This window comes from Lacerta agilis, chromosome 5 (genome assembly GCF_009819535.1).
Source record: "Lacerta agilis isolate rLacAgi1 chromosome 5, rLacAgi1.pri, whole genome shotgun sequence".
Lineage (NCBI taxonomy): Eukaryota > Metazoa > Chordata > Lepidosauria > Squamata > Lacertidae > Lacerta > Lacerta agilis.
In genome coordinates, this window is record NC_046316.1 from 57,637,240 (window position 1) to 57,650,368 (window position 13,129).

The following is a 13,129-nucleotide window of genomic DNA, read 5'->3' on the forward strand; positions in this document are numbered from 1 at the left end:
ATTTTCCCATGCACAAATGCTTTTCCCTCTAAGAATTATGCTGTTTTCCTTATTGAAAGCTGAATTTGCACAATTGTATCCATACACATCAGTCTTCCTACCAAAATATTGCACTTCAATAGTCATGCCAACTATCCAAATCCTTTCACACAACAAGTGCAACATTTCATGGACAGTCTGTCTCACATGCTTTTAAGTTTGCTCTATAGTTCTGCATATGCCACTAACCTTTACAGATATGGCAGAACAGCTTCTCACCTGCAATGTGATATTACTACCGCCACTCCAATCTTCACTGAAAATTGCATTTCTGAGGCAGTTTAAACGGGTGTATCAGGAACACACATACTTCTAATATATGGTGAATCCATTTTTATTTAAGGTGTTGGTATAAAAGTATTTGTATATCATTAATGTTTCTTATAGTAAAAAGAAAAAGCACCATGCTATACTGAGTGAAAAGTGTTCCCTTGTCCCCAGACACATGAAGGTCACAAATGCATGTTTCAATTTTAAGGTGCTGTGCCTCAACATGTATAAAAGGTTCTCCGCTAATGAAATGAAGAATTAATGTTTGTATTTTGTGGAGAGTTTTTTTTAAAAGAAAAACATGAGGGAGATTTTAGTTTCTAAGTAGCATATATTGGTCTACATTAATAATTTTCACAGCAGGTCTTCAGTACTTTTACTGCAAACAATCACAGCCTTTGTTTCTCAGATCCTCTTAGTTCTGACGTTCGATCAAAGTCCTCACATCAGCAGCTAAGGAAAAATGTGAAATGCTGAACTGCACTACAAAGCTACCCTCACAGATCATGCAAGTGATTCTGAAAGGTAGACATTATGGCCTCTTTCGGCTTGTTTTATTAGTCAGCTGTTACATTAAAACTAATTTCACACAGCATAAGTTCTGAAGACTACTGTACTTAATGTAAATTTCTCTTTTTGGTCATAACCATGTTACATGCAGCAATATCTTACATAATATTATTTGACGTGATTTAAATACAATCCTAGGAGCAATGCTGACTTAACAGAAGAGGCAAAATAAGAGATCCAGTAAAGTTACTATGTAAACTATGTAAAACTAATTAGCAACCTTGATCTCTATGATACCGATAGCCTGTGCACCACATGGTACAAAAACCTAAAAAGAAAAGTGAAACAGAAAGGCACACCTTCACCTCAACTGCCTGGTTTTGGTTAAAATAAAAATATCGAAGAAAGTGTGAACTCTAAATAGCTACCACAAGAAAACTTGAATGGGAAAACAGTCCTGAGGATTTCATTCCTTTGAACCTCCAAGTAAAACCTTAAGTAAGATTATGCAAACCTAAAAACTCCATCCTGATTAAGATAAAAAATGCACCCCTTTCTCCAAGTAAATTCGTGTGGATTTCTCCACAGCTGCTAGGGTATGTGTAGGGTAAAGAAAGCTCAAACAAATCAGCATTCTTTTCCACATGACCACAGCTAATTGGCCCCCCTGCAGACTGAATGACCAATCACATCAGCTTCATATGAAAGCCAACCCCCACATTATAAACTGTGGAATGAGACCTATAAGCCCATTTTGAACAAACATCCTTCCAAACTAGTTGTCAAAAGATTTTTTTCTTCCTTGGGATCATATATACAGATACAAGATAGTTTGGTTCGTTTCAATATCCAGGACATCCGCCTTCCTCCCTTTCCCTGCCAGGTAGATAAAACTACAAATACACTGGTAAGTACATGATGCTAACATAGCATCACTTTTTTACATTAATATTTCCTGCTTTGTGGTTTTAGACTTTCAAAACAAAATGGAATTTTGGAGGATTTAGACAGACCTGTTTTAAAAAAATATCAATTGAAATACCAACTTCAAATATTGCAAGACTTTCTCAAAGGAGATTGTTTTCCACACTAATATTGCCCAGTGACGACTTCCAGAACCAACTTCCATAAGGAACAGTTCTGTATAGGAGATCCCTGGAAGTAACTTCAGCATCTTGCATGGCTCTTTAGCTTTTAATAAAAGGCATGAAGCAGATCTTAGCTATGCAGTTCTAAAATAGTATTTTCTTCAAAAAAAGTAACCATCCTGTGACCAGTCAGATACTGAACTGATTGTGTACTTATTCCTGGAGATATGGTGTTGTTTTTAACAGTAATGTACACGACCAGAGTATTAATTCAATTCCAGGTTCCAGCAATATCTCATCTTTCTATTTAAAAGTTTGAAAAAATATGTTATTGCTTTAACTTATATAAAGCATGACTGATAGATGGCAAGTAATTAGCTAGCAATTAGCTAGTGTAGCAGTGTAAATAAACTTCCACTTAAATTCAATTATTTAAAAATCATTTGAATGATTATTTTGATTAGACACAGAAATTTTCTGATTGCTCACCACATAACATCCATTTGAATAGAAATTAAATGTTATGTCATTAAGCAAATTTAAATTTTATTGGTTTCTAACCATATAAACAAACTTTTTGAACAAGTTTCTTAATTTGTCTTACACAATGTCAGTGTTTAAGAAACACCTGATTGCTACCTATATTAAGATTACTTGTTTGCCCAAAGCTATTTTATCTCCTGCACATGCAAGATCCTATTTTAGGGGGGAAATGATGGTTGTGAAGAATTAGGATATTTCATGCGTGGTAATGTTATCTGGGGAATAGTTTTAAACTTCAGGGAAATTTATAAATAGTCTATTCAATGAAAAAAAGAGTACATAATAAAGTGTGAAAGGGATACCATTTTTATTTCATTGATACTATTCAAATGTATCACATTTGTGTTTTAAATCCAAAGGCACATGTATCAACCTATTCTGGTGTAACATAAAGGTAAAGGTAAAGAGACCCTGACCACCAGGTCCAGTCGTGTCCGACTCTGGGGACATACTTTCACTCATTTCTTCACTTTGTAGCCAGGTTACACTTAACCCTTCACTATTTTCGCCAATACACATTTTGTGACCCGAGACAAATTACAAAGATCTCTCACACACAACTCCCGCACATTCCATGTATAGAAGTCAACAAGACTGCAGTTGGATACCTGCAATGGTGGGCGGCATTACCTGAGAGCAGTAGGGTAGCTTAGAGGTCACAAGGCACACACTAACTATACACCATGCTTTCAACATTTGCTACCTGCCTAATGACAGACCTGCTATATTGGCACGCGTACACACACTTGACACTTCCTGCAAGCTTTAAGAAGAGTTTGAACAGGAATCTGTTCTTGGGGAGCACTATGGCAAAACTGCATGACATCAGAAATGATGGATGGGTGGCAGTGGGCAGAACCCCTTTGGTTACTTCCTTGAAACAATTGTTACTTGATCTAGGGCAGCCTTTCCCAACTTGGCTTCCCAGCATGCTGTTAGTTGCAGCCATGCAGCTCACCATCTGACTAGAGCAGCCTTCCCCAACCTGGTGCTCTCCAGATGTTTTGGACTACTACATCTGTCAGCCATAGCTGGCATTGATATGGTTGATGTGAGGGGTGGTCCAGAGCATCTGGAGGGCACAACATTGGGGAGGTCCGCTCCAAGCAAATGGCAAACTGCACAGCTGCCATGAGCAGCACCTAATACTGTTTCTTCAGACTAGTGCAGCATGTTATCTTTTACAAATTCTAAGTGATATAATCTATGGCTTTAAACTTTTGCAAGTGAATTCAATTTCAAAGCCTTTGAAACATTAATACTCTGTTAGAACATCTATGAAGAGAATTACTATGATATTCAGCAGTAGTTTTAGAATACCTTATTCACATCAAATGGCATATTTTCTAGAGGAATTAATGCACTATTCACTGTTACAAACAGGTACCGAAGTAAATTTCTGAAGTGAGCTTGATGTCAAAACTACTACAGATTTTATAAGCAATCTGACTTAAATTGAAGGTGCCATTATTACAATTGACTATCAATTAGGAGAATATCTATCTATCTATCATGGGGTGTTAAACTTATATAACAAAGATATAATTTAAAATATATTTGTTGTTGTTCAGTCGTTCAGTCGTGTCCGACTCTTCGTGACCCCATGGACCAGAGCACGCCAGGCACGCCTATCCTTCACTGCCTTAAAATATATACTTAAATGCTAAAGAAAGTGTATCTACTTTGCAAAAATGTGTGTAAAATTTAAATATATTTGATTATTGCTGATTTATATAGTACCCACCCTTCACTCTTAGGTCCCAGGGTGGGTTACAGTAGTAAAACACAAATGTAATAACAATTGCCAAATATCACTTTTAAGCAATGTTTTGTTGGTATCAGAGTCATGTGAATTTTTTTAATTGGATAGGAGAGTCCTTGAATCTTTACATACATCTATGTCTTAACTGCTCTTGTAACAAAGCAGAGAAAGCCAAAGAGACGAATATTCTGCAACACTGAAATACATTTTTGCTCAGTTATACAAATGAATACAAATGAATAAATATTTTCAATTTACACATTTAAACTCCATATCCAAGTGCTTGTAAAACATGCATTTTCTATAAATGGTTTGCAGTAGGAGGGGGGAAAGTAGTAAACGATAGGCAACAGAGTGTATAGGTCAAAGAGACCAGAAGCCATGAGGTTGGTGATGCAGTCAAGTGGAACACAGAAGCTCTATGTCCATAAATACCTGATGTCTTGAATAGTAGATACTATCAGCCTGTTTTCAAACCCATCTTCATGAACTCAAGGACTAAAGCAAGGGTAGCCAACTGGGTGCCTGACCACCAGAAGTTGTTCGACTACCGCTTTAATCAGGCCCAGCCAACATAGCAAATGCTAAGGGGAAATAAGAACTGTAGACCAACAACATCTGCAGGCATTACATTGGTTACCACTGGACAAGAGGAGTTATTTTCTAATTGTTAATTAGAAGTTGAGATTCTCATAATTTTTCACCAAATGCAGAAGCCCATGGACTATGTATACAACTTGACAGGGTGGTTTGTGTCTTATTTTTAGAGTTAATAAATAAGTGGTACAGTATCCTATAATAGGCACATATGGAAGTATAATGGTTTGCTAAGCGGGACGTGGGTGGCGCTGTGGGTTAAACCACAGAGCCTAGGGCTTGCTGATCAGAAGGTCGGCAGTTCGACTCCCCGCGACGGGGTGAGCTCCCGTTGTTCGGTCCCTGCTCCTGCCAACCTAGCAGTTCGAAAGCACACCAGTTCAAGTAGATAAATAGGTACCGCTCCGGCGGGAAGGTAAACGGCATTTCCATGTGCTGCTCTGGTTTGCCAGAAGAGGCTTAGTCATGCTGGCCACATGACCCGGAAGCTGTACACCGGCTCCCTTGGCCAGTAAAGCGGGATGAGTGCCGCAACCCCAGAGTCACCCACGACTGGACCTAACGGTCAGGGGTGCCTTTAAGATGAAAGTATAGTGCAGAAGATTTTGTGGAAAGAGTTTTATTTTTAACTCACTGAGCTCTGGATACATTTGCTGGAGATAGCATCACAGCTCTACAGCTGCACACTTGAGAAGTCATAACTCCAGGTGTATCCAAAGTATTAAAGTTAGGGATACTTATAAAATTCTCCCCACCATAATTTCTCCCCAGATTCAGTGATTCTAAATATTTAAACAAGGTTACAGAGAGAAAGCAATGAATTAGTAATCTACTATTCTTCATTTTTTGATTTCTGAACTTTGTTCAAACCACTGCACATGTACAGCTTGTAGAATTTTCATTTTTTAAAAAAAACAACAACACCAACTTGCAGGTCTATCAATTTGCACGTAACATATCAATTCAAAATTAATTTTAGAAATTCTCTTAAATTTCTAAAGCAGAGTATGGGGCAGAGCAAACCCACTAAACAATAATGTTAAGAAAAAGGGGGAATCCTGGCATACTTTATTCTAAGTCCTCTTTGTAGCATTTACACAACTATTGCCTTTAAGTAGTTGATCATGGCTACAAATTTATGAGCACAACATGGTTGCATTCTTGGGAAGACAGAACTCCATATCTGTTTTCAGAACTACAAGTATCCAAACTGGTTGAAATACTCCAGGATAAAGATACTGAAGTCATGGTTGATTATCTATGAAGTAAGTGGTAGAGACAAAAATGGAAAATTCCATGCTAGAGATTATTAGGAATGATATTGCATATAAAATAGTCAGAATGGTCCTTTATAAATCTACACTGTAGACACATTTGAAGTACTCTACAGTTTTGGTTACCCCATCTAAAAAAGGGTATTAGAACTAGAAAATATGCAGAACTGGGCAACAAAATGATCCATAAATGAAGCACTTTTCCTGTAAAGACAAGTTAAAGTATTTTGAGATAGTAAAAACAGGACAGCACTATTCAAAGCCATTTCCTTTAAAAAACAGCCAGTTCCCCAAAGCCTGTTGGAATAAAACAGTATTTGCCTGCTGGCATAAAAGCAACTCCTTTCTCTAGGAAAGGAGTTCCAAAGTTTTGGAGCAGATACCAAGAAGGCCCTCTCCCTTCAGATAGCCTGACCTAAGCTGTATAAGGGCTTTATAGGTCATAAATAGAACTTTGAATTGTGCCTAGAAAAAGACTGGTGTAGCCAGTGGAGCTATTGTAACGTTTATACTCCTTGGCTTGCAGCTCTTTAGGCCAATAAGTTTCTGGGCACTTTTCGAAAGGCAGCCCCACATAGAGCACGTTACAGTAAACTATACAGGATGTAACTAAGGTGTGTTAAGTTTATATAAAACAATGTTCCAAAACAGACAGCTCTTGCAGCTTTTGCATATGACTACCTCCTGGAAACAATAAATAAAAAGGAATATTTGAAGAGTAACAAATCAACTGTTTTTCTTGTCTGTGGAGATGTATTGGTAGTAGATGTAGTCCTTGTTCCAACTTTCCTAGTAGATAATCCTTTGTACACTAGATGTTCCTTGTCTCTGCCTTTACCTAGTGCACTGGAATCTAAACCCAGCAAGGCAAATAGCAATTTTTGTGTGCTTCAATTGTAGTTGATCAGGTACGTAGTGGAACTCTTAGCTCAAAAGTGCATTCCGCATACAAAATGAACATTAATGAACATGGGTCAGGCAGAATCTCACTATTTTAATAATAGTTATTATGTGTTATTATTTAGATTTCTTAAACATTCTTCACCATAAAGTCCCAAGGTGGGTTACAGCAATGTAAAAATACAATATTAAAATCAGTTTTAAAAAACTACAATCAAAAGAACAGGGTGGGTCCTAAAAACAGCTCAGTTGTAAAAAGCCAAGGTAAAGAGGTATGCTTTCAATGTATAATGAAACCTATATAATGAAGATGTCGGATGCCAAGTTAAGGTTGCTTTCATTCAGCTGTTAACAAAGATTACTATTAACAAGATTTTAAAGTCCAGAATTCTTACACAGGGCCCAATTATGCTGTTCCTTCCTTTAATTTTTTTTAAAAATGTGTTATATTTACCATACTGCTAGTTATAAAAACAGAAACACATAAATATGCAAAATATAAATATAACTACCAAATCTTAGAAAATAAATTCTCACAAAAGGCAATTTAGTGCCTATGGTAGGTTTAATACTTATATCAAATACCAAGCATCACCTTCCATCAAACCATGTATAAAGAAGCATCTTTGTTTAAAAAGTTGAAACAGTCAGCATTACTATCACAGTAGAATAAAGAATCAATTCATAGGTCTGTATTTCAAAAAATTGTTCTTATTTACCCTGTTATTTTTGATGCAGTCCCTACCTCCTCTAATGTGGTAGGGACATATGCAGGCAGCTCAGCAGGCTGTTACAGGGAATACACGGCATGTGTACACCTGCCACATCACAGTCACACTCAACCCTTCCACTAGATCAAAGGATGCAATCTTGGAGTTCATGTTATTCCTCTGGTGATCGCTCTGGGCATCACACATGCAGTGGACTGGCTTGAACCCATAACATAAACTTGCACGTTTACCATGACATTAGGATTGTTTGCTTTCATTTCAAAATGGTATTTTTTTCATCGTTTTCTAAAGTCAAGCAAAGTTCTACTTCTGACAGAGTCAAAAGTCATGTTCAAAGAGTCTCTTTTAAAATTTCAAATGCAAATTTTATAATTATTTTCTACCAGGGAACATTTCAAAATGAATACTTTGATGAACTCTAGCCACTTCCAAACTACAAGCCTCAGTTAACTGTGTTTTAATGGGCTATGTACTTTGTAGAGACATTGTGCTTATATTTCATTGTTACATTCTTGGCAGAAATAAATATGACTACTTCACAAATACAATTTTTCAAGACACTGTCGGAACAGCCATTTTACTCAAAGTGCTCATATAACTTAACAGAATGAAATCACGGTGGGTAATTTTTCCCAAATTTAAGGGAGAAATCTCTCTTTAATAAGAGAGCTCATTTTATGCTGAAATGAAACTGAGGCACTGGTATTCAACTTAGTTTTAACCAGAGCAGACCCACTGAAATTATGAACATGACTTAGAGCCACTGATTTCAATAGGTCTACTCTGAATAAAATTTAGCTGAATACTACTTACTGTCAATACGTTTTGCTAGTATAGCATGATGGTGAAGAGACAGAACTGTGGATCATGGAGCCCACAGATCAAAGGTTGCCTCAAGTGTGAACAAAGCTTCAGGTCCCCACAAGTAGAACTGGAATAGAAATACTGACCTATTTTACAGCCTACAAAGACAATTGCAATAATGTATGTAGAAGACATATGAAGGCAGCCCTGTTTAGGGAAGCTCTTAATGTTTAACAGACTACTGTATTTTAATATTTTGTTGGAAGCTGCCCAGAGTGGCTGGGGAAACCCAGCCAGATGGGCGGGGTATAAATATATTATTATTATTATTATTATTATTATTATTATTATTAGCAACACTTTTGAAAAGTCTAAATAAACCACTACATACAGGCTAAGTATTATTACTAGCATTTTTAATTGCCCCATCAGCTTTATCAATCAGTCATGGCCTTGTTCACCAGTGCTCCCAAATCCCAATTGTGACTTATAGACACATCTTGCTCAATCCATGAGACTTCAACTTACTTTTGCCCTAAGTTTAAATTTAAAAAGTTTCTCTTGAGAAGATAGCAGTTCTATACTATAGACTGCATTATTTTTTCATTTATCATCACCATCATCATCATCAATAATAATAATAATAATAATAATTTTTACTTGTCAGTCACTTGCTACATAAAGTCTCTAATCAACTTGAGCCAAAGGCATGGCATAATATCAGGAACATAACAATAAAAACCATTATAATGACATGAGCAAGCTTAACAGCAAAAACAGAGTGGCCAAGTACAACATATGCAGGAGATATGCATCTGATTAGCTCTGCACAATCAGTGAACTCTACTCCACCTTTTGTTAAAACTGATTCTAAGTATCTTAGGTGCTGTAGTACTATAAAACGGTGCAACTACTTTTGATGACTGGCCCATGATTAATTTGTGTGTTTTTTATTTAACACATTTTTTTATATAGCTTGATTATAATTAACCTCAAAGCAGTTTAATACACCCCACCCCAAGAAAGCCACCCTACACATTTGTAAAGAATATATTTCAATCAATTTTATTATCATAACTATGCCTGTAGTAAGCATGTATCAAATTACAATGCAATCATTTTCACATTTTTTCCTGAAGGGGAATACTAATGTCTAAGTATTTGGAAAATGTGACAGCCCCCCAACAGAAGTTGTTATTTTGAAATAAGATATCTGGATCCCATGCAGAGAGAAACAAACAACACACAATGATGGTGCAACAAGCTAGACCAAATATGTTTCAATTTTACCATCAATATTAAATCAGATCTGGTGCTCTGTGACAATGTAATTCAGCAGTTACCCCAGTTTAAACTCTCTTATTATTTTCAAATATGCCAGCATCCTTTCTCTCACATTTTTCATTTCAACCAGTCTCTAGCAAATAGTGAGACACCATGATTGAATATTTTGCTTTCTTTTATGTTTGTAAATTTTAAAGCTGTGAGCTTTTTCTGCTATAAGAGAAAAGCTCATAAAAATCACAGGGATTTATCTTTTATTTTCCGAGATACTCAATATTTGTAACTTCCACAGGAACCCAAGCTGCCACACTACAGTATTAGAAACATGATTAAGGACACATAACAAAAGCCTCACTCCAGTTTCCCCTTTGGCAAATTGGGTTTAGAGTTGATTTTTTTCCTCAGGACTTCTCTCAGCTTATATAATTGCATAATATTTTCCGTATTATTCTCTATCCCCTTTTTAATACAGCTTTACAACAGCAGTGGCCTGAGTATGTTCAGCAGAAGAGGCTATATCCCAGGTACCACAATTCTAGACAATAAAAATATCATGGTTGGTAGCAGTAAACATATTTAGGTAGAAAACCCCACAAGAGCTTATAATGAGGAAATTTTAATTTATTATATTTGATATGACAGCCTTCAGATGGCCAACAAAAGAATATATAGAACATTTATAATATTAATAGCTTTGATAGTGTGCTTTGTTTAAATATTAAACACCTATCTGCTAAAGTTACAGAACACACCTCTGAATTTCAGAAAATTAAGACTTGCAGTGCTCCTTCACTATCAAACTAACTATTAGATCCACAAATAAACCTGAGAAGTCAAAAAGTTTGGCTTACATTTCTAAATTATCATCAAAGAAGTGTCCAACAATAATTTTGCAGGTAATCATTATTGTACAATGGAAGCAGTGGCAAACCTGGCTCTCCAAAGTTACTTTTCTCAGAACTGCATGTTTAAAGACCCCCTTGGCTAGCTGCAGGTAGCGTCTGGTCCACTGCCAATGTGTCAGAATCTCTGATCATCATCTGAACTACAGATAAACAAGCATCCAACAGTTTTTTTTTTCCTTTTCATTTTCAGAAGATGAGGACAGAAGTGATAGAAGGCAACAATACCAAACCTAGTGCTCCTCTCCTGGCCCAACGATACCCAAGAATGGTCACGAAAGATGGACACAGCACACTACAAATGGATGGTGCCCATGGGAAAGGCCTGGCATACCTAAAAGATGCTTGGGGAATCCTTATGGATATGCGCTGGAGATGGATGATGCTGGTATTTTCTGCTTCTTTTGTCCTCCACTGGCTTGTCTTTGCAGTTCTCTGGTACCTACTAGCAGAAATGAATGGGGATCTGGAGATCGATCATGATTCTCCACCTGAGAACCACACTATTTGTGTAAAGTATATCACAAGCTTTACAGCTGCTTTTTCCTTCTCATTGGAGACACAGCTCACTATTGGTTACGGCACAATGTTCCCAAGTGGAGACTGTCCAAGTGCAATTGCCCTACTTGCTATACAAATGGTACTGGGTCTGATGCTGGAGGCCTTCATCACAGGTAATTACATACTATTTCATAACCTAGTGCTTTTACGTTATAGTTAAAATAATAGCTTTGTCATAAACCTACAGCAAGAAAGCAAGGATAGGGCTATGTCACTCAGCATTCCGAAAAATACTGTTCTTTAACATTTCCTTTTTACAGTATGAAAAGAATTATGAAATAGCAACTTGTACTAAACATCTAAATAGGTGACTCAGTTCTTCCCAAATGCATGCTTTAGTTCAAAAACCTTTTCCTACATTATTTTTAAAAGTGTGATTAGTTAGTAGAATTAACTGCCCATACACATTTGCATAGTTTAAAGCTAACAGATGAACCCTTAGCAGCTTTACCAAGAAAGGAACATCTACATAGTTCAATGAATTATTTCCATAAGTATGCTTAGGACTGCAGCGAAGACTTTTAACTGGCAAGTTATCAATGGATATCAGAGAATTTTCAACCCCTGCTATGTTTATAAATAAAACAGTAATAAAACTGTTCTTTATTACTGAAAGAAAATTTGCTATATAATAAATGAAGCTTATTACAAAATAAACCTACTAAGAGATTACTTAGCAGACTATTAGCCTGAAATGCTAAATCATAAAGCAGAGACTGTGGGTCTTATTTTGTCAAAAGCATATGCCAATTATTCAAGTTCACGAAGATGGTGGCAAATATTTTAATGAACACCTGATTTTAAAAATATTTACAATAAAAAGTATTTTTGTGATTCAGGAAATTAATGTGATGGACCTGAATAATGTGGGAACCATCATTAAAAATATGAAATACTTATGCTAATAATAAACATTGTGCAACTTGCTTTAATTGTGTTTGCTTTCAATATACTATAAAGAGAATCAGGAAACTATAATTACACGCACAATCTATATGTAAATTCTCTTTTTATTTAGGTGCATTTGTAGCAAAAATTGCCCGTCCAAAGAATCGAGCTCTCTCCATCCGGTTCACTTATTCTGCTGTAGTGACACACAAAGAAGGAAAGCCATATCTAATGTTCCAAGTGGCCAATACTCGCCCAAGCCCACTCACCAGTGTTCGGATTTCTGCAGTTCTTTATGAAGAACAAGAAAATGGTCAGCTGCATCAAACCAGTGTGGATTTTCATCTAGACAGCATCACTTCAGAAGAGTGCCCTTTCTTTATCTTTCCTTTAACCTATTATCATCCCATAACTCCATCTAGCCCTCTAGCCATTCTCCTACAAAGGGAGGCTCATCAACATTTTGAGCTAGTAGTCTTCCTTTCTGCCACACAAGAGGGCACTGGAGAAACATGCCAGAGGAGGACATCCTATCTTCCATCAGAGATCATATTACACCACCATTTTGCCTCCATGTTGGTTCGAGGTGCTAAAGGGGAATATCAGATCAAGATGGAGAATTTTGACAAGACAATCCCAGAACTTCCAGCTGCAGACTCTAAAAGTTCAAAGAGGACTGACATGGAGATCCGCATCAATGGGCAGCACATTGACAGCTTCCAGATCTGTGAGACTCATCTGACTGAATAGACTTTGAATGTGATGCCAGCTTGTTTTCGTTTTCAACAATTGGATTAGACTACCACGCCATTGTTTTCACTTTCCTCTCTATTTTATTGTGCTCTTTTTGTTCTTTCAATATCTTTGACTTCAGAACAGTGCGCAGAATAAAGAGCATAGTAACTGGATGAGCCACTGGAGTAACTGCACAAAAACAGAGTCAGGGACAAGAAACACTGCACAAATTATGGGAAAA

General features: G+C 36.7%; 2 protein-coding genes across 5 annotated transcripts in view; one reads left to right on the forward strand and one right to left on the reverse strand.

Moving 5' to 3' along the window:
- Positions 1-13,129, reverse strand: part of GIGYF2 (GRB10 interacting GYF protein 2) — a 75,083-nt gene that overhangs the window by 31,939 nt on the left and 30,015 nt on the right.
- Positions 1,570-13,047, forward strand: KCNJ13 (potassium inwardly rectifying channel subfamily J member 13). 4 transcript variants are annotated; one of them, XM_033150018.1, is made up of 4 exons: positions 1,570-1,726; positions 10,275-10,326; positions 10,898-11,378; positions 12,284-13,047. In XM_033150018.1, the coding sequence occupies exons 3-4, from the start codon at positions 10,901-10,903 to the stop codon at positions 12,901-12,903; spliced, it is 1,098 nt and encodes a 365-aa protein (XP_033005909.1). In that variant the 5' UTR covers positions 1,570-1,726; positions 10,275-10,326; positions 10,898-10,900; the 3' UTR covers positions 12,904-13,047. The 4 variants fall into 4 exon arrangements, with proteins under 4 accessions (XP_033005909.1, XP_033005911.1, XP_033005910.1 ...); XM_033150020.1 differs by having other exon boundaries at positions 10,901-11,378; XM_033150019.1 differs by lacking the exon at positions 10,275-10,326.

Excerpts from the sequence above, each read along its gene's own strand:
- KCNJ13 (XM_033150018.1), top strand. The coding sequence starts at position 10,901 with ATGAGGACAGAAGTGATAGAAGGCAACAATACCAAACCTAGTGCTCCT. Across the intron at positions 11,379-12,283 it reads GCTGGAGGCCTTCATCACAG|GTGCATTTGTAGCAAAAATT; the intron begins GTAATTACATAC and ends CTTTTTATTTAG.